This window comes from Acomys russatus, chromosome 3, assembly GCF_903995435.1.
Source record: "Acomys russatus chromosome 3, mAcoRus1.1, whole genome shotgun sequence".
NCBI classification, from domain to species: Eukaryota; Metazoa; Chordata; class Mammalia; order Rodentia; family Muridae; genus Acomys; species Acomys russatus.
The window spans coordinates 38,037,041-38,059,143 of record NC_067139.1 but is presented as its reverse complement, the minus strand read 5'-3'; the positions used below and the strand labels follow the sequence as shown (position 1 = coordinate 38,059,143).

Genomic DNA, 22,103 nt, shown 5'->3' with positions numbered 1-22,103 from the left:
AACATTTCAGAGCTTAAGTTTTTAAATTTTAGAATATCTGCACAAGACTTTACCATTTGAATATATGGAACTAATCACAAACAATCCAAAACCTGCTGTGTGGTGGGGCATGCCTTTAATCCCACATTTTCACTATCAGGTCACCAAAGGGAAAAGTTTCAGATTCTAGACCGGGAATGCCGGTCTGCTCCACATAACCACCCACAGGACTCTGGACCAGGGCTGCTGATGTGTTCCACACAACCACCCATGGCATTCTGGACCGGGGATGTTCTATATAAACCATCCATGGATCACACGCCTAACAGGTTTTCTAGAAGAGGCGCACAGAGAGCTCTTCCTATATTGAGCACGGTGTATTCTTGAAAACTCAATTTCTAAGAAAACTTGTTCATTGTGCTCAATTTAATTCCTGGAAAGGCTCTGCAATGAAATTAGTGTCTGAAGCACAGGGCCAAGGAACACATTCGTAATCTTGACTTGTAGGAAGTACAGACAGGAGGACCAGCAGTCCAGGGTACAACCTTGGCTACAACAGAGTTCAAGGCCAGCCTAGGCTACACAAAACCCTGCCTTTTTAAAAAAGAAAAGGTCATTTTCCCATTTTGGGGTCTTTACTCTGAAGGTGCCCATGCCACAGCAACAAGAGCAGCGACTAAGACTCGGAACAAGTTACTTAATACCTGAGACTCAATGCCCAGGTTCTTCTGAGCATTGATTCTAAGAGCCAGCCTCTTGGCGATCTCCAGCTTCTCAGCATTGCCCGCAGTTGGAGCAGGCACACTGGATGTGCCAGGTGCAGCCATGTCTTTTACTCTCTTTTTTGAATTAAACATGCTTTCAATTTGTTCATCAATCTAGGCCAGAGGGGGAAATCAAGGATTAGTAAACACTGTTAGAAATACTAATTTAGTTGCGTCTACAAAAACAAGAAATGTTTCCATAAAAGGCTAGAATTCAATTTACATAAATTCAAACACATGGATCACCAGAAATATGCACCAGCTTTTCTTTCAACAATTTATGTCTGTGATGGAAAAATTGAAAACAAAGAATATGTAACACTGCATGATTTACTTAGTCTTGCCAACGAGGACATGCAAGCTCAAGTCAGAACAGTACAAATGATGCAGTGAACTACGCACTAAGCCCAAGGCCAGCAATTCTCAGGAGGAGCGATGGAGTGTGTTCCTAAGGCAGGACTCCCAACTCACAAAATGAGGATTTTTCTTTTTCTTTTAAGACAGGATATCATGTATGTAGCTCAGACTGAACTCAAACTCACTGCATAGCTGAAGATCATCCTGAACTTTTTCTTTTAATTTATGCATTTTGTTTTATGTGTGTTTTGCCTGCCTATATGTATGTGCACCATGTACACCTTGGTGCCTTAGGAGGTTATCTGTGGCTATATGAGACAGCTTGCTGTGCCGCCCAGGCTGACCTTATTTTACTCTGGGGTTCAAGGCCTCAACCACAGCCCTCTGCGCAGCCACAGGGAAGTCAAGCATCACCACACCTAGCTTGGAATAAAGTTTACTGTGATATGTAAACAAATGTCCTATGAGCAGGCAGGCTGGAAAATTCCTGCCCTAAACAACGTTAAACTGGTTCCTTTGATTCCTTTTCAACTTTTCATACACTGCTACATCGCACACAGGCAGAGACCCTGGTACTTACATCAACGGCAGCGTCCTCATCATCTGAATCTTGCAGGCCAAGAGCGGCTTTCTGTAACTTTTTCCTCTCATTGGCTAGAGCCTGTTCTGTTTCATCAAACTTGAATCCCTTGCCAGAGAAGCCACTACTCTTTTTAATTATTTTTCCTTCCTTTTAAGAAAAAAGTTAGCAAAGTTAATTTTTAGAGGAAACACCATTAAATATTTTCAAAGTAAGAGTATATATGCCAACTGAACAAAAACACTTAGGCAAAGGAGACAATTCTAATTTCACTGGTTTTCCATTTTAAAAATGTAAGATGTACACCCTTAATGAGTGCACTGGGTAGGCAGAGGCAGATAAATATTTGAGAGGTCAAGGCCTGCCTGGTCTATATCCAAGTTTCAGGACAGCCAGGGCTACCCAGAAAGACCCTGTCTCAAAAAACAAAAACACACAAATGAGCAAAGCACCACACAGCCACGCTAACAACTCATCTAGGGAGGTTTAAGGACTCACTGCTTTCTGTTGATCTTTGAAGTCACTCCAGAGCTTCTCGAGGTCAGGAGGCACCGCAGTCCCTGACAATTCAAGAGCTTTAATTATGTCTCCAGCATACCGAGCTTGATCTTCTGTGATGAAAGTGTAGGCATAACCCTAGTAAAAATGAGAAAATAGAATTAGACAAGATGATTCAAAACCAACATAGAAAACCCAGTACCTTTTGTATAAACCAGTAACAAACACAAGAAAATGAGGAATGCCTCATTCACAGAAGCATTAAAAACAAGAAAAGGAGGCAAAGATTTCCACAGTGAAAACATTAAGACACTGAAGCATTCCATTGAGTTCCATCCTGCACACAGGTAGAGACAGCTACATTGTGAATGCCATGCCCTCCTAGGCTATGAGACTCTTGTCTCCAAAGAAAAGGAGAAACTGAAGACAATTCTACAAGGTGGAAAGACCTTAGTATCTCTTGACAAGAAGGGTTAGCAATGTGACACCCAGAAAATTGCAGTGACATTCACTAAAAACAATCCTGATATTCACAGGAAGCAAAAGTAGTGACAATAGTGAGAGCAACAGTTACTTAGACATCACAACTCTGTCCTTAGCTCAGTGTAGACTTCTGACATCTCTTTGAAAAACAAGATGGTTATGGCTATGTGGTTTTGTTTCTGGACCTTCTATGTTCTGTTTTGTCTGCATGCGTACTTTCTTGTCGATATAATGCTGTGGTGCTGTGTTCATTATTTTGGCTCTGTTGTATAATCTGAGGTCAGACATGATAGAGGATCAGAAAGGAGAGAACAAGCAAAGGTAGCACTACCAAACCAGAAATGGGCTGCGGAGGCTGCCCTGCGCTGCTGTGTGGCAGGCCAGGGTGGAGGAGAATGTCCCCTCCAGCAAGGTATCCCAGTAACAGAAGGAGTAGCAGCAGGCAGACAACGCCATTCACCTGAGCCCTTCAGCCTCTCAGCAGACACTGGGGCAGCAGAGGCAGTTGGCTGCAGCTCCTAGTTCAGAGTGCACTCTCAGCCCCTCCATGGACACACAGCCTTTTGCCTTCTATGGGCTATAGGCTTTTTACATTATGTTCTAAAGACCCTGTTGGAGGTGATTTACTTTTAGCTCTTGTTTACACTGTCTTGCTGCTCTCATCCCTTATGGTTAGAGGCCAGGCCTTTCCTAGACAGGAGGTCTCGCAGGGTACTGTGAGACAAATATGCTTGGGTTGGGATGGGGGACATAGCTCCGCCTCCACAGCTAGCTTCTCCCTGAGCTTCACACATAACAATCTAGCAATGTGTCTACTACAGGTACATACAGGACTCCAACAGGACAGGAAATAACCCCACAAATCGGTAAATGGAATCACATGAGATTAAAAGCTGTTTTATAGCAAAGGAAATAATAACGAGAATTAAAAGACATCATTAAAAAAAAAAATGAAAGAAAGGCTGGGCATGGTGGCACATGCCTATAATTCCAGCACTCGGGAGGCACAGAGGCAGGTGGATCACTATGAGTTCCAGGCTAGCCTGATAAGCCAATAGCCAAGGCTACACAGAGAAATCTGCCTTGAAAAACTAAAAAAAAAGAAAAGAAAGAAGGAAAAAAGAACAAAAGGGAAAACCTATTCATGAAAAAGAATTTTAAATAAGTAAATGTTAATGCATAGGAAAAGAATGAAAGGGAAATTTTTGCCGATTATACTTCAGAAAGAGGCGTAAGATCTCAGACATGCAAATAGCTGACAGAACTACAGCAGCAAACTCAGCTATGCCTATCGATGAACAGAGGGCCAGCACATGCTTTATTCTTTACTTATGTGAAGGTGCATGTTGAGAGATGGCATGTAGTAGGTGGGTGAAGAAGACAGCCTTGGGTGTCCATCCTCAGCTGGTGCAGGGTTGCCAACTGGCCTGGAGTTTGCCAGGTAAGCTTGGCTGGCTGCCAGCGAGTCACAGGACAGTGCCCACTGGTGTGCCTCAGCTTCCTTGGCAGAGGATTGCAGGTGTGTGCTTGCACACTGACATTCTACATGGGTGCTGGCGGCTGAACTCAGGCCCATATTGACTTAACCATCTTTCCAGCTCAACATGCTTAGCAGGAAAAGGCAAATTAAAACTACTGCAATATTTCATCTCATCCCAAAGATGAGATGAGATGAGATGAGCCTGGATGGAAGGTGGTGGCTTTAAGTACTCCTGAAATTCGGGGTCGAATGTCTGTGAAGACCATACCTACCCAGGAACGGTTTGCTTTGTCCCTGTCCTGCCCTCATACTGCCTGCACTAACAAGCTGCCGGAGATCTGAGGGCTTCACTTTGTAGACTCCCAGGAAGGTGGCTTAACTGACTTCACTTTTGCAAAATAGTTTCAAAAGCAAGTAACTACATAAACAATGTGTTTGGGTACATAATCAAATCCAAACACACTTTTTGTATTTTAAAAGCAGGAGCAGACATGAAGGTACGTTCTCTAATGCCAGTGCTTAGAAGTAGAGGCAGAATCAAGACCATCTCAAGCTGGCTATACACTAGACTCTGACTCAGAAAAGAAACCAGAAATGGAAAGCTAGGTATATAAACACCCTAAAACTAAGACGTTAACACCGAGAATGGTGATTCATGCACGCAATTCCAGCACTTAGAAAGCCCAGGCAGGAGGCTTGCCGTTAGTTCCATGCCAGTACTGACTATAGAGAGAGACTATGCCTTAAGAAAAGCAAAACAAAAATAAACAGCTTGAAAGGAGCCGGGGAGATGCTCAATGGTTAGAGCACTGGCTGCTCTTCTGAAGGAACCTTGATGTTTCATAACTGCCTGTAATTCCAGTTCCAAGGGATCCAACGCCCTCTTCTGGCCTCCCCAGGCAGTGCATATATGTAGTGCACTGATAGTTATGTTTTGTGTGTATGAATGTTTTACTCGCATGTCTGTGTGCCATGTACATGTCTGGTGCCTGCGGAAGTCCCTAGAACTGGAATTATAGAGGGATGTGAGCCACCATGTGGGTGACTGGAATAAAACCTGGGTCCTCTGTAAGAGCAACAAGTGTTTTTTAAATGCTGAGCTATCTCTTTATCCTGGGAAAAATTTTTTTCTTAATTTCATACAAAGTAGTGGTTTTCATTATGATGGTTTAATAATATCTTTTTGTTTTGTTTTGTTTTTCCGAGACAGGGTTTCTCTTGTAGTCTTGGCTGTCCTGGACTTCCTTTGTAGACCAGGTTGGCCTCAAACTCATAAAGATCTACCTGCCTCTGCCTCCACAGTGCTGGGATTAAAGGCATGTGCCACCACACCCAGCTGGTTTAATAACATCTTATTGGAGCCAGGCGTGGTGGTGGCGGTGGTGGCGGCGGCGGCGCATGCCTTTAATCCCAGCACTTGAGAGGCTGAGGCAGGAGGGTCACTGTGAGTTCAAGGCCAGCCTGGTCTACAAAGTGAGCACAGGACAGCTAAGGCTACACAGAGAAATCCTGTCTCGAAAGCCCGGAAGGGAAAAACAAGTTTTACTGGTCATTCTCTGCCAGTACTTACTCCCCCCACCCCCTTCCTTCCACAGCCCCCTTCTGCTCTCATGTCACATGTGCTCTACTCACTTCGTTCTTCCCTTTCTTGTCCTCTTTCTCATTCCATGATCCACCCACCCAAACGCATGCATACATATATCAAAACTAAAATCTAAGACCCACGTTTGGTATTTAATCTTTTGAGTCTGCCATATTTCATTTAACCCAATGGCACAATTTTCTAAAATTCCATGATTTAAATACTTTTTTACATCTGTATAAAATTCTGTGTGTATATGCCACCATTTCATTATCTAGTCACTGTTGATGCTGCTATGATGGATCTACTGCTTAACAATCATGAATACTATAGTGTTTTCTGTCATTTGTTCTCTTTTTCTTCTTTCTTTTCTTTTTTCTTTCCTCTTTTAAGTTTTTTGAGACAGGGTTTCTCTCAGTAGCCTTAGCTGTCCTAGAACTAGCTATGCAGACCACGCTGGCTTCAAATTCAAGGAGATAGGCCTGCCTCTGTCTTCCAAGTGCTAGGATTAAAGGTGTGCAGCAACTCTCCTTAACCTTTTTAAAAAATGTATTTATTCACACATTTATGTGTACATATGCTTGAGGTATGCCTATGTACTACATCCATGCAGGAGCTGGCCAGCCAGTCATACTAATAAACACTTGTAATCCCAGCACTCGGGGAGGCAGAGGCAGATGGATATCTGTAAGTTCGAGGCCAGCCTGGTTGACAAAGGAAGTCCAGGACAGCCGAGGCTCTGTCAAACAGAAGAACTCTGTCTCAAAACCCCACCCCACCCCCAAAGGAAAAAATCTAATATATCATTATTAATATTTCTAACAACAAAATATTCTCAGGCCTTTACAATTTTTTTTGGTTTAGGGGCAGGGGAGACTGAGAGACAACTCAGTGGTTAAGAGCACTGACTGCTCTTCCAGAAGACCTAGTTTGATTTCTAGCACCAACATGAGGGGATCCAATGCCCTTTCTGGGCTCAATGGACAATGCATGCACATAATGCACAGATATATGTGTGGGGAAAATATCCACATGCATTAAAAACTAACTAATCTTTTCTTTTCTAAAAAGGAATGATTGGCTGGGAATACAGCTCAGTGGCTAGGGTCCTGGGATACAACCTCCGCACTGCAAAATAGAAAAAGAGAATTGCTTTTGTTGTGTGTGGCGGCATGTATACAATTTGTGGATAGTCTTGATAAAGCAAGATGTCATTCTCCAAACGAAACAGCGAGAGGCCTTAGACCAGCAGTTCTCAACCTGTGGGTCACGACAAATTTGGGGTCACATCCCAGAGAGCCTGCACATCCAATATTTACATCATATCCATAACAGTAGCAAATTACAGTTCTGAAGTAGCAATGAAAATAATGTTATGGTTTGGGGTTACCACAACATGAGAGACTATATTAAAGCGTGGCAGCATTAGAAAGGTTGAGTAACAGCCTTAGACTATATATTGCCTAGAACACAGTCAATCCAAGAGAGCAAATAACAAGCAATGAAACATCCTGAGCACACACAAGTGTCACTATGTACAGAGAGGAGAAAAGCTGCCGAGACACAAACACTGCTACCTCTACCTGCTAGAGAGCTCTAAGGTCCCTGATAATCTCAATTTTAAACTTTAAACGTGTTTGAGTTTTCTCCCGTATGTCTGTGCACCATGTGTAGGCCTGGTGCTCGCAGAGGCCAGAATACGGCATTGGGATCCCCAGGAACTGAAGTTCCAGATGGTTGTGAGCAGCTGTGTGAGTGCCGTAAACATAACACAGGTCTTCTGCCAAAAGGAGCCAGTGTTCTTAACCCCAGCACCATCCCTGATCATTTTAATCATACAGGGGCACATGTATATGTGATTAACAACATCCAATATGTTCTGCTATTTAAAGATTTTCAGAATATTACCATAACCCATTATCTGTCGCTTAAACTAGATGCCTGTGCTTTAATATAGCCATGACTATAAAGACCTTACCTTGTTGCCTGCTCTTCCAGTACGTCCAGCTCTGTGCACATAATCTTCATAATGGTTGGGACAGCTGTAATTTACTACAAGAATTAGATGTTTCACATCTAGACCACGAGCGGCAACAGACGTGGCCACAAGAAGTTTGCAGGTTCCATTCTTAAAGTCATTTATGATGCTGTCCCTGTCATACTGATCAATACCTGCAAGTAAATTAAAAAGACAAATATGTTTAAAATTTCCATTTCCACTGAGAACGTTCTAAATGCAGACACAGGAAACAAACTCAGGGCTGCAGAGATGGCTAAGTGGTACAGAGCACTGGATGTGTCCCAGAAGGTGCAAGACAATTCCCAGCACCCATTTGCTGGGTGCTCACAACTGCAAATAACTCTAATTCCAGGGGCTCTGAACCCTATTCTGACCTCTCAGGGCACAAGGGACGTATGTGGCACACGTGCACACATTCAGTCAACACACTCATACCCGTACAGTAAATCTTTTAAAAAGCCAAGTAATTCCCAACTTTATTACAGACAAATGGAACACACAATTACATATTAACCATGAGATAAGACTACATCTCAGCCTCTGAAGGTAAAACTGGCTTAGCAGAAAGCAACCCTAAATTTGCTACACTCTGGATGGTGGTGATGCACGCCGTTAAGCCCAGCATTTGGAAGGCAGAGGCAGGCAATCTCTATCCCTATAATCTAGTCCTGGATGGCGGAGACAAGCAGATTCTGGCAGCTCAGGAGCCAGAAAGCCTAGCTGGTACAGTGACAGAGACAATCTAAGGCAATGACGTGACGAGCAAAAGAGAGCAGCCTACCCCACCATAAGGTGTGGTGGTCTTGTCAAACCTGAGCAGGGCGTTCTCATTTCTTCCACCTTCATTACTGACAACGAAGTAAATGCTATTTTTCAGAGCACAAGGAAGCTCTTGCCAAGTTAAAGAAAGGCTCATGGGTAAGTTAAATAAATGTCACTACAGCTTCCATAATGAGATGTGGTGTGTGTGTGTGTGTGTGTGTGTGTGTGTGTGTGTGTGTGTGTGTGTTTTGGGGTGTGTGTGTAGCGGGTTGCAAGGGCAGAGAGTACCATGGGAAGGGGAGATGAATGGGACAAGATGCATGATGTAAAACTCACAAAGCATCAAAAAAAAGTTAAAAAAAAAAAAAAGAAAAAGGCTAAGTAAACGTTACCTCCGTGAAGAGACATGCAAGGGTAAGACGCTCTCATCAAGTCCTTCAGAAGACCGTCCGCATGTTCCTGCTTATCCACAAATATGATGACAGATCCTGACTCCTGATAATGGCCTAAAAGCTCTAGTAATTTCAAGAATTTCTTTTCTTCTTCAATCACAATCTGAAAACAACACATTGTAGCAAGTTTATGTAAAAAATCACAAACGTGTCCTAGAACAAAAAATTTGTAGCTTCCTACACCTTAAACCGCTAAGCAAATGCAGACTTCTAACTGGTAGGTTTGTAGCTGCAGCAACTGGTCATTGGCTCTCTGTCCCTTAACCTGGAATCCTACTAATCAAAGGCAAGAAAGCTGTGTACAATCTCTGTCAGCCCTCGGTGCCAGTGGAAAAACTAAAAAGAGCTTTAAGTGAGTTCCATGGCAACAGACGAGCGACTTTTAACTTTACAAGTTATCAGTCATCAACAACAGTAACAAAGTGAGGCCCACAGCCTGAAGGGCAGCAACCGTGGTCTCCTGAGACAGCACCTACCACTTGCTGCTCCACATCCGAGCAGACCACACTCCTGCCTCCAACCTGAACTTCAATAGGCTTGCTCAGGATCCTGCGGGCCAAAGCCTCCATAGCTCGAGGGAAAGTAGCTGAAAACATAACTGTCTGTCGGTCAGGACGAACATTATCCACAATGCGCATGACCTGAGAAAATGATATATAAATACACTGAGTCTCCATCCAGAAACTTATACAATGCCCAAATTAAGCAGAAAAGAAAAAAACTTTGGAGAACTATTTTAGTTACTTTAAAGTCATTATCTTAGAAAATCTGAATTTACTTTATACCTGAATTTGCTGTTCTCAGCTTCACTTTATCAAGAAAGGACAAGCTAGGCTGAGTAAGCATAAGAACCTGCGTGCCAAGCCCAGAGCCAGGTGAAAAGCATAGCATGCACTTGTAACCCAGCCTGGGGAGGGGGAGCGGTACTGGCCGCATCCAAGCGACAGACCTTGCATCACAAAACAAGGTACAGCTCTTGAAGAACACCCAGTGCCACCCTGATTTCCAGACACATCTGCATGCACACACATGTGCATGCAGGACACAGGAAGGAAGGAAATGAGGAGGGAGGGAAGGAGCAAAGAAAGAAGGAACCTCAAAGCCTATTTTAATGTCGACTCAACAGGGCATTCAAATTACAGCTCTCTGCAAGACAGTGGGATCCTTAAAAATGACTGTATAATTGCCAAATACATTTATGGTTCCATTCTAGCAAGCCTTTAACCCAAGCACCCCGGAGGCAAAAACAGGCAGAACTCTGTGCGCTTGAAGTCAACCTGGTCTATGTAATGGAAAAAAGAAGAAAAGAAAGGAAAGACAGGGCTGGCAAGATGACTTAGCCAATAAGAGTACATGTCAGACAATCTCAACTTGATCCCAGGACCCACATGGTAGAAGAGAAGAACCAATGTCCACATATGAACCACAACACCTGCATGACATACACACTATACAGCAAATTAGTAAGTATGCAATGCAAATCAATGTAACTTTTAAAATGTAAAACAAGGGTGAACGGCATTTCACATTGTGTCAACCCCAGCCAAATACATCTACAGAGGAAAAGCATGTCCTTTAAGAAGAGCCGAACCCTCCAGTCTCGTTTCCTAATGTTCCGCTCACTTCCCTTACATCTCTGCTTCTCTCCTCTCCTCAGGTTTGATAATGCCTACTGCCCTACCACCCTTGATTCACTCAAATGCTCAAATCTCTCAACAGTTAAAAATACGTCTATTAATAAGTATATTTTTCTTCAGTCAACTAAAAACAGTTAAGTTTTATGAAAGAAGGAAACTAAGCAGTGAGTCGTCTGTGAGTTTGGCCCTTTATTCCTCAGGTACTATTCGACTTTTCCTTTCCCTTGAGTCAGGGTCTCTCACTAGTCTGGAACGCACCAAGTGGGTTTGCCACTGAGCCCCAGGGAGTCACCCATCTCCAGTGGCAGGCACCAGGATTCACAGCCAATCACCAGGCCCAGCTCTGTGACTACACACACATCCTGGGACTCCAGCTCGGGTTCTTGCAAGTATTGTGTTGACCACACTACCTTCCTATCCCTAAAGGCTTCTTCTTCTCCCTTGAATTTTTGTTTGTGTTTTATTTTTGAAGATTTATTACATATACAGTATTCTGCCTGCATGTACACCTCACACCAGAAGAGGGCACCAGATCACACTATAAATGGTTATGAGCCGCCACCATGTGGTTGCTGGGAATTGAACTCAGGACCTTTGGAAGAACAGACAGTGAGTGCTCTTAACTTCTGAGCCATCTCTCCAGACCCTACTCTTGAAGTTTTAAGTTTAAGGCAATTTTATTGGTTTAAGTACATAGAAAAGTGAAAACCTACCTGCCCCTAACATCTATGCCACTAAACAGTTTACTTCAGTGAAAGATGTAAGCTCAAGGATACGGTTTCATTCTCAGTTTTCATTATTTTCACTATAGACCTAGAGCCCAGGAGAAGATTCACACTCAGGAGTACCAGTTCTAATTCAGGCACAATGACTTTTCTTACTGTATATCTACAGTGATTTGAATGAAAAACAGTTTTGGGCACTTGAACACCTGGTCCCCAGTTGGTAGCACTGTCTGAAGAGGTGCAGGAGGCAAGGACCTGCTAGAAGTGTGTCACTGGGGCTGGGATTTGAGAGCCTAAAGGCACATCGCCACTTTTACACTGCTCTCTGCTTCTTGACTGCAGTCCAGTACATGAGCACTCAGCTTCCTGCTCCTATCACTACACTTGCTGCTTGTTGCCATGACTCCACTCTGCCATCATAAACACCAAAATAAAAACTCTTTCTTCCTCAAGTTCTATTAGTCATGGTGATGTATCAATATCCAACTAGCATTATCCCATGACACCTGAAGCCCTACGTTCCCTGTGTTTTTTAACCAATGCAGCTCACAAAAACCATCACTCTCCTAATTCTCCTTTCCGCAGGTTTTAGTGATAACAAACAAAACAATTGGCTCAGGAGATTAAGGAACTTGCCCCCACGCCTGACTGCCTGAGTTCAACCCTGGGCTCCACTGTATGATGAAAAGGACTGACTCCTGCAAGTTGTCCTCTGACATCCACATCTGAGCTGTGGGGCAACAGCCCACTCACCCCACACACAAAATAAATATGACTACTAAGCAAACAAACACTACTCAGTTCTCCCCTCAATGACAAGGCAGCCAGCTTCATCGTCTTACAACAAAGCTTGTTCAGCCCTCCCTCATGTTAAACTCAGTTCAAGTTCCCTTTGGGAACAGTCACTATGCATCCCTGCAGCACATGCAGCCTCCCAGCACGCTCACAACTTGCACTGGTTTGCATGACTTTGCTTTTGACACAGGGTCTCTTCACACAGTGACCTGGAGCTCACCCTGTAGACCAGGCTGGCCTCAAACTCAGAAATCCTACCTCTGCCTCCAGAGTGCTGGAATTGTAGGCTTTTGCCACCGTGTGCAGCCAGTCAAAAAAAACCCCACAGTTTTAACACCAGTTCTCTAATCCCAGCTTGACCACTACTAGTGTTCTGACTGCTGGGGAATGTCTGAACAAAAACAAGCTTTAAGTTTTTTTTTTTTTTGGGTTGTTTTTTTTGTTGTTGTTGTTGTTGTTGTTGTTGTTGTTGTTTTGTTTTGTTTTTCAAGACAGGGTTTCTCTGTATAGCCCTGGCTGTCCTGTCTCAAACTTACAGAGATCTGCCTGCCTCTTCCTCCCATAGTGTTGGGATTACAGGCATGAGCCACTGCGCCAGCTAAAGTTTTAAAGAATTTAATCTGAGCTTGGCAGTGAGGGCACATGCGTTTAATCTCTGTGAGTTAGAGGCCAGCCTGTCTACAGGCAGAATTCCAGGATAGCCAGAACTAGGCAGAAAAACCCTGTCTTGGGGGGTGGGGAGGAGGAAGAATTTAATCTGAAACATAAATATTTATTTCAATTCCCTATGCTGCTAGCACACTGTAATACCAAGCAACATGGAATGAGTATGAATTTCAAGTCCACACTAATATTTCATTTTCACAGCAATTACAAAATCAACATTAATGAGGGTCAAGAGAGAAGGCCCAAGTCCAGACCCAGTGCCCAGCTAGACTCACCACCACCGTCACTCCAGCTCCAGGGTGATCTAACACTTGCTGCCTCTGTAGGCACCTGCACCAATGTGCATACACTCATACACAGACAACACACAGACACACACACACACACACACAATTAAAAACAGAATAAACCTTTAAAATTACAAAGAATGTAATGATTACCTGTGGTTCAAAACCCATGTCAAACATTCTGTCTGCTTCATCTAAAACAACGTACGTCACTCTTCGAAGATTTGTGACACGACCTAAGGTAAGAAGAAAAAGAAAGACAAAAAGAACCACTAACTATCAGTCACAACTTACGATGACAACCAAGAACTTAAAAAGCCGTAAAGGGAACTAAAATGCCTGACTTAAACACAGGGGCAGCTAGGTCTCTTAAACAGTGAAAAGAGACTTTGGTCTAGAGTCTTAATCTAGTGGCAAGTACTTTCTGACAATGGGTATATGAGGCCCTTTATTTTGTCAAACTCGTCTCTTGCATACCATCATAGGGCCTGAAGAACCTGTAAAATTCAGAAAACAGCCCTCTCCAAAACACATCATAAAACTAAGACTGAGAGGAAGCATCAGCCACATCAGCCATTATCTGACAGCATCACCTAGAAAAAAACATATTAGAGATTACAGCGCATGTGTGGAAAGCAGATTCAGGTGCTAACTACTTCAGAGGCAGATAACCTCTCTCTTACTTCACAGCCTACTTCCATACAGTTAGAACACCTTAAATGGGCACGTCAAACCAATAAAAGGAAATTGCTCAAAACCTCTGGGTAATACTATATTACACAAACTTTAAATAAGTGCATTACATATAAATATACTTTTCTATGCAAAGATATACATTAAATTATTAATTGCTGCCTCTAGTTTAAATAAATAGTCCTAGCTCCTTAGCCAGTTAAAAACTAAAAATAGAGAAAATCTTTTCTCAAATGATCAATATACTAAGCATTGCTATCAATTGCAGAGCCTGGCAAAAATATGTATAAAATAGTTATTAAAAGATAAACAAAAAGAACAAATAAAGGGAAAAGATAAAATTAATCAAGATGGATTTTTGGAGGTTTAATTAATACGAAGGTGAGAAAAAAACAAGGGATTATCCAGTCAACATCCATCCTCAAACCTTCATCCGCTCCACAAGCGCAAGGCCTCACCAAGCCACCTCAGGGAGACTCGAGTTTACCCCAAGCTTCAGGCAGAACACGAGTATAAGCATGCACTTCTTGGATTCCAACACTCAGCTACATACAGACTGAACGCTGCCACGGAAACCTCCAAAAGCCATTTCTTCAAGAACTAAAAAGAGCTAATGCTCACACTGACATCTCCAGCCGCCAAGAGCCTCGAAATGTTGAACAGCATTAGGGCACCTACCTCTGACGATTAATGTCTCGGAAGCCCAGGTCTATAAATCCTCAAGGGCCTTTCTCCACAGAAGTTAAATAATGTCAACAGTTTAGTATCAGTTTTGATAGGGAATATTTTAACAAAGCATAACATTTCAGCTAAAAACATGCAGTATTTACAAAAGATGAATTTCTTGAAGCTGCAATAACTTAATTTGTCTATTATTATAAAATATTAGCTCCTGTGGAGAATTTTGTAATAAAAAGACTATGATGCCACCTTTATAATAGCAAGGAAAACAAAACAACAAAATGAGTCAAGTTAAATAGGAATAAGGTCCTACAGAGTTAGTTATGGAAAGAAATTAATATGCTAAAAACTTGTTAATACTTCTAACAATGAATGTGTTAAAACTCACACTTTAAGATATTACAGCTTTAAGAAGAAACAGAAACCCTCTGTTGGTTTCTCGTATCTGCTTCAACAAAACGTGTCAAGTTCAAAAGAGAAAAGAAATAATAAAATACCTGTGACTTACCACTGTTAGCTGCTAACATGTCAATCATTCGACCAGGTGTGCAAACAATAATTTCAGCACCTCTTTTCAACTCAGCAATCTAATGAGACAGGATGAAATTTTATAGTATCATCATTGGTACTTTTTAAACAGAGGTGAAAACACTGAATGCGGCCCTCACACGGCTCTACCAAGTGAGACAGTGTGAGTGGTAGAACTCAGAGGCTGGCACATGACCCCTTGGGCTGCTAGACACTGACAGCAGGGAACAGCAGGACAACAACGCAAGGTCAGAAATCCAAAACCAATGAAAGTAAAGAATTTCACAATTTTAAGTTTGCAACTATTGTTGATAACCAAGAAAGGAAGGTAAGAATAAGCAATAAGATGTATACTCTAGAGTAGAGACCAATGCTTTCCACATAGGAAACCTCAACATCAGTTTTCCAGGTACAACTAGGAGTTTTCCCAATAGCACCGACAATGAAGGGCACTATGGTCATGGTAGCTTTTGCTTGCCCGGACACAAACACTCATATATGCACCAAGTAATTTTTTGCACGCACTAGGTCATTCTCTTTCCTTTATTTTATGTATATGGGTGTTTTGCCAGCATTTATGTCTATGTAGCACGTAAGTACAGTGCCTGCAAAGACCAGAAGAGGACACTGAAACTGAAATTATGATGGTTTTGAGTAGCCATGGGGGTGCTGGAAATCAAACCTAAGTCCTCTAGAGGAGCAGACAATGCTCTTAAGCACTGAGCCATCTCTCCAGCCCTAAAGCAATTATGATTTCTGGAGTCTTGGCCTGAATACCATCTCTTATAGTTACAGAAACCACCAGAAGTGATTTCTTTTACAGCAAATTTTCCAGATAGCCTACTATTTCCTACATGTGTTTTAAGAAAGTATATTGCCAGGCAGTGGTGACACATGCTTTTAATCCCAGCACTCAGGAGGCAGAGGCAGGTGGATCTTTGTGAGTTTGAGGCCAGTCTGGTCTACAAAGTGAGTCCAGGACAGTCAAGGCTACATAGAGAAACCCTGTCTTGAAAAACAAAACAAAAACAAAAACAAACAAACAAAAAAGTATATTATAGCCAGGCATAGTAGCACATACCTTTAATGCTAGCACTCAGGGAGGCAGAGGCAGGCTGATTGCTGTGAGTTCGAGGCCAGCCTTGTCTACAAAGCAAGTCCAGGACAGCCAAGGCTACACAGAGAGACCTTGTCTCAAAAACAAAAACAAAAACAAAAACAAAAACAAAAACAAAATAACAACAAAAACATATTTTACAGGACTAAGGATATGGTGCAGTGGGTAACAGTGCTTGCTGCCAAGTCTAACAACCTAAGTTCAAGTCCCAGATCCCACAAGGTGAAAGGAGAGAACTGATTCCTACAAGCTGTCTTCTGACCATAACACATGTGTTGTATGGCATGTGCACATGGGCAAACATATATAAGCAAGTTCACACACATGCGCTCAAAAAAATTAATGAAAATTTTAAAAAGTGAACTTAAAAAGACAGAGGATAATAGTCCTTTCCAACAGAACTGAAGTTGTACTGGCAGAGATCACAGGCACACACAGGCTGCTTCTAGCCACGCTTTCACACTCGTCCTGCTTTTTCTCTGACAGGGGTCTGAGAAGCTTCTCTGATCTCAACACTAAGGTGACCCTGGCAGCATCACCCTCACCTGCCCCCTGACCTGTGCCACACTCATGGCAGAGGCTCTAAAATGTATTTCTGTTGTTGTTACTTTTGAAGTTGTGTTTTAGCTGGATGTGGTGGTGCACGCCTGTAATCCCAGCACTCAGGAGGCAGAGGCAGGAGGATCACTGTGAGTTTGAGGCCAACCTGGTCTACAAAGTGAGTCTAAGCCAGACAGAGCTACACAAAGAAACACCCTGTCTCAAAAAAAAAAACAAAAAAACAAAGACAAAGACAAAAACAAAAACAAAAACAAACAAACAAACAAACAAAAAAAAACCCAAAATTGTGTTTTGCTGCCAGGCATAATGGCACATATTTGTAATCCCAGGATTACTGGGAAGATGGGAGAAGAAAGATCAGAAAACCAAGGTTATCCATGGCTACACAGCAAGTTCAAATTCTGTCAGGACTACCAAAGATCCTGTCACAAACAAATACACACAACTTGTTTTATAGCCAGGCAGTGGTGGCACAAGCCTTTAATCCTAGAACTCGAGAGACAGAGGCACGTCTTTCTCTGTGACTACAGGGCCAGTATGGTCTACAAAGAGTGTTCCAGGACAGCCAGGGCTACCCTGTGTCGTCACCACCGTCACCACAGTAGTCGTCGTCACCACCACCACCATCACCACCACCAAAATGGTTTTATAAATGTATTTCTTTACTACAGGTTGTGTGGTCAAATAAACTGGCAAAAATGAACAGTTCAAGTATTTAAAATAGCAGAAAAGTGAAAATTCCCAAAGCATGTTCTCACAACACTAGAACTAAAATAATTTTCTTGCTAGGCATGGTGGTATATGTCTTTAATCCCAGCACTTGGGAGACAGAAGGAGGAGGATCTCTGTGAGTTCAAGGCTAGCCTGGTCTACAAAGTTAAGTTCTAGGAAAGCCAGAGCTACATTATAGGGACACCCTGTCTTGAAAATAATGCCAAATGAAAGACAGTCAAGGTTTTTTTTTTTTAAGTCTTGCTATGTATCATTAAGAATAAAGATGAAAATCTAACACCAAAACCTAACATTAATTAGCACCTTTTAAAGAAGCCAGAATGCATTAGAGAAAGTAAGTGTTGGTCTGGGAATTACAGTAAGTGTTGGTCTGGGAATTACAGAACTAGGTTTTGAGGCAAACTTTAGCTCTAATTAACATAGTTAAGCAATTTATTTCAACATTCTGATTATTTTTCACGTATAAAGTAGAAAAACAGACATGCATTCTTGGGCAGGAGGACATGCTAATACTAAGAATAATTTCAAATTTCTGTATCAGACACATTGTTATTTTTCTTTATTCCCCTGGGCTTTCTGAGACATAATTAACAACAACAAAGTATGTATGCTGGGAGCCAGCGGCTGTAGCTCACCGGTACAGAGCTCTATGCCTAGCATTCAAAGGCCCCTTGGTTTAATAATACTCAGCACACACACAAAAAGTATTTTAGACACACAAATGATGTGTTCTGATATACACACATGGCAAAATGATTAACACACCAATTTTTGTCTTTTGTGGGAAGAATCTTCAGGTCTTACTGTTGGCAAAAGTTAAATCTATAAGAGCATTATTAACTGCAGTCACGCCATGCCTGGTCTCTACAGAGTATGCGCTTGGGTATTACATCATTCATCCTTAGGGGGCCAAGGGTATGAGGCAAGGTCTTGCCATGTATACCTGGCTGGCCTAGAACTCATTATATATACAAAGCTAATTTCAAACTTGCAGTGATCCCCCTGCCTCTGCTTTCTGAGTTCTGGGATTATAGGAATGTCATATCTGCATATATATACACACACCATTTAGAGACATGCCTTAAGCTGGTGATCTTCCTCACTCTGTCTTCATTTTGTTCTGTTTTGTTGGTTTTTCAAGACAAGATTTCTCTTATAGCCCTGACTGTCCTGGAGTCCCTTTGTAGACCAGGCTGGCCTCACAGAAATCTGCCTGCCTCTGTCTCCCCAGTGCTGGGATTACAGGCATGCATGCACCACCACCTGGCTCCCTCTGTCTCCTTAATGCTAGGTTACAGGTACATAATTCATTCTATAATTATTTTCACACCTTTAGGATTTTAAGGGCACCTAGAGAGGCAGAGGCAGTAGGATCACTGTGAGTGAGAAGCTACAAAGTGAGTCCAGGACAGCCAAGGCTGCACAGACACAGAGAAGCTCTGTCTCAAAAACTAAAAAATGAAACAAAAAAAAAAAAAAAGAAAGAAAGAAAAATTAAGGGCAATCACTTACATTCAAACACTAAAACAAAAGAATCAATTCTTAACTCACTGAATCACTCAACATGGAAAGACAGAAAGACTGAACGCTTTGTTCTAACTACCTGCTCGCTGATTCCTGTCCCTCCGTAGACACAGACCACTCTGAGCCCCAAGGTCTTCGAAAACTTCTTACATTCTTTAGTGATCTGTAAAGCCAGTTCTCGAGTTGGAGTCATGATGACAGCTGAAAAGATAAATATGTCAAAAGCCTAACCACCCAAATCCTTGAGGAGAAGCTTTAAAACGCTACATTTAACCTCTGCAGAACAGTTCATGCCTCACAGTCAAGCTTGTCTCGTCTTTATGAAGTCTGAAAATTGTGTTTCAGAAGCTTAGTAATGGCAGAGACCGAGGCAAAGGACAAAGAGATTCTTAAGATGCTACAAGAAAATTAAACACCACACTTAAGCCTCAGAAAAATACTTGAACAAAATGCAAATAGTTTTCAATAGCAAATCATGGAACAAAGAATCAAGTGACTCACTGTGCTACACAAGCCACAGGCGGCTGCCCAAAGCACTTCATTCTGAGGCACTGATAGAGAACACACTGTTACCTTGTATGTGCACAAGAAGAGCTGGGTGATTTTCCCTACTCAATTATGCAAATAGTAACTGCAAAAATGAGAAGAAATCTGAGTCTGGAGACCTAGTCCTACATGACACATGTGTGGCACTACCACCTTCTGAGGCCAAGGATCTCCTTGGAGTTAGGGTCCTCCTCCTCCTCCTCCTCCCCTGAGTCTGGGGTTCACTGATGCTGCCCCAAGAGCACACCTCAACGTGAACGCACAGATGGATGCACGAGGGCTCTACCTGCCGGGTCACAGCTTTAACACTGAGCTGTGCCAGCCTGGTTTTTGTACTTCTGAGATGCCACTCCAGAGCTCTGAAGATTCTCACTCCACCTGCTGGTAAGGGGGAAATCAGCCCCAAACTGCCGTATTGATAAAGGAAACGCACAGAGACATCTTTATTCTCATGATTAATAACTTTCTGACGTAACAACAAACAGCATCAAAGAATCATATAATGAGAAGACTTATACCTATAGGTCCCTCTCCTTCTTCTAGTGACCTCTGATCCATGATGTGTCTAAACATGGGCAAAAGAAAGGCAATCGTTTTTCCACTTCCTGTCTTGGCAATTCCAATCAAATCTCGTCCAGACATGATAGCAGGAATTGCTTGACTTTGGATTGGTGTGGGCTTTTCATAGCCATGCCTTAAGAAACAAAAAGGAAGCAATGTAGAAATCATGAGCTTTAAGCCCCTCAGAGAACCACAGATATTAGCTCTTCTAAATGTGACATATCCACCTGATAAAATATTATTGAGTGGAGAGCAGAAAAGGCCAAGGGCTGAACTGGCAAGACAGTTTAGTGAGAAAAGTGCTTGCACATACAGGCCAGGACCCGAGCAGCCAACACCTGGGGCCCACAAGGTGGCAAGAATACACTGCAGAGTTCTCTTCCACCCTACCCACACAGACAGCATGGTGTGTGTGCTCAAGCAGGGAAGCAATAAAATACATGGAATAAACAAATGAAAAAACATTTAAAGGCCCAGCATGGTGGTGCACTTTATGCCAGCACTCAGGAGGCAGAGGGAAGACCATCTGTGAGTTCAAGGCCAGCCTCGTCTACTACATAGTGAGTTTCAGGACAGCAAGGGAAACAGAGACTCCATCTCAAAAACAAAAACAAAACAACAACAACAACAACAAAACATATTTTTAAAAAATTACCTATGACTATAATTGAAATCCAGAGAGATATTTGTGTGAAATGGCTACTGTGAGTCGCAGGACACTGGAAAATGCACTTACTTTTTGAGGGAATTTAGTATCTTCATGGAAATTCCACACTGGACCCATGATTTAATTGGTTTGGGACAACCTTTTCCTTTTACTGTAATGCCCTCCATTTCCAGCCGAAACACATTCACCTCTAGAAAACAAAGCCCCCGTTAGAAGTTCATACACATTGCTCTGCTGGTACCGTCTACCTATATTAACCAGGAGGTCAAAGGTCAAACATCCTCACCTATGTTTAAGTGGTATCAAATAAAAACCAACAGCTGTACAAGAGACAACAAAGCTCAAAGAGACAAAGTAGTCACTGCTGCAATAAGTTAAGGAAAATGGGATAGGCCCAGATTTCAATACTTTGGTTTTTACATTTTCTTCAATTGCAACAGAGTAACAAATGACTGACCACACAAGACTTGTTCCAGCTGAGCTGCCCAAACTGCCTTTACTTGACCAACAGCAGATTGACAGTCGTTAGTCACACCAACTGTCTGGCTTACAAATGGGCCAGTGGAAACATTTTATTTCAATCTGAGATGAACAGCACTCTCAGAACATCAACCATGCGACTAAATCCCTCTGAAGTCACCATAACGGAGTAAACAATGGGCAGAAGCATCTTACCCTCTTGAGACATTTTTGCCAATTCTGGAACTTCAACATAAAAATTTTTTCTGAATGGCTCATATTCAATTTTTCCATGATCAACTGGTTCTAGAAGTTTCCTCTGTTTTGTCTGGTAGCCTGTGAGGGCCGTCTGAAGATCAACTTCTTCCTCCTCTGAAGAGTACTTGAATTTTTGGAAACAAAAAGGAAAGTGCATTATTCGTTTCCCTTTCCAGAAGACAACAGTCCTGGTGGTCAAAGCGCTCCACTCTCCTGGGAACCACTCAGCACCATGGACCCCAGGAACCTTACAACTTAAGTGTTTCCTTTATTCAAAGTTTTAATAGTAAGAGAAATCTCCTCATGTCGTCATCAGTTAGTTAGACCTTTACAGCACAGGTCAGAGGAAGGAGTGCCATGGCAGCAAGTAGAGAGGAAGGAATGAGAAAGCAGGAGACAGCAAAGGACGAACAGTACCGGAATATTCTCCAACTCCAGACAGTTCTACTACTACCACAGTGCTGAGAGTAGCAAGACTTCCCCCACCAGCCGCTCCTCAGAGGCGAGCACAAAGCAGAGCACAATGACTACAGCCTCACCTCCATGGCATCCTGGTCGTTCTCCATCAGCTCCCCTTTCTTCTTGTCAGAATCTACTATTGCTTTCTTGGTTGTGACCACAGTAACAACTTTTGTGACTGTTGGCCCAGACTTCTAAAATAAAAAAGAAGTACTAAAATGTTTTGCAAAAGTAATACAAAAACTAAAAT

General features: G+C 42.4%; 1 protein-coding gene across 1 annotated transcript in view; it reads right to left on the bottom strand.

Annotated features, from left to right (window-relative positions):
- Ddx46 (DEAD-box helicase 46) overlaps positions 1-22,103 on the bottom strand; it is a 53,124-nt gene that overhangs the window by 5,369 nt on the left and 25,652 nt on the right. Inside the window, 13 exon segments of the mRNA XM_051172419.1 lie at positions 684-857; positions 1,681-1,830; positions 2,179-2,316; positions 7,702-7,895; positions 8,898-9,060; positions 9,434-9,598; positions 13,221-13,303; positions 14,950-15,028; positions 18,983-19,104; positions 19,968-20,143; positions 20,747-20,867; positions 21,353-21,518; positions 21,934-22,047. Of these exon segments, the coding sequence (XP_051028376.1) occupies positions 684-857; positions 1,681-1,830; positions 2,179-2,316; positions 7,702-7,895; positions 8,898-9,060; positions 9,434-9,598; positions 13,221-13,303; positions 14,950-15,028; positions 18,983-19,104; positions 19,968-20,143; positions 20,747-20,867; positions 21,353-21,518; positions 21,934-22,047 (1,845 nt within the window).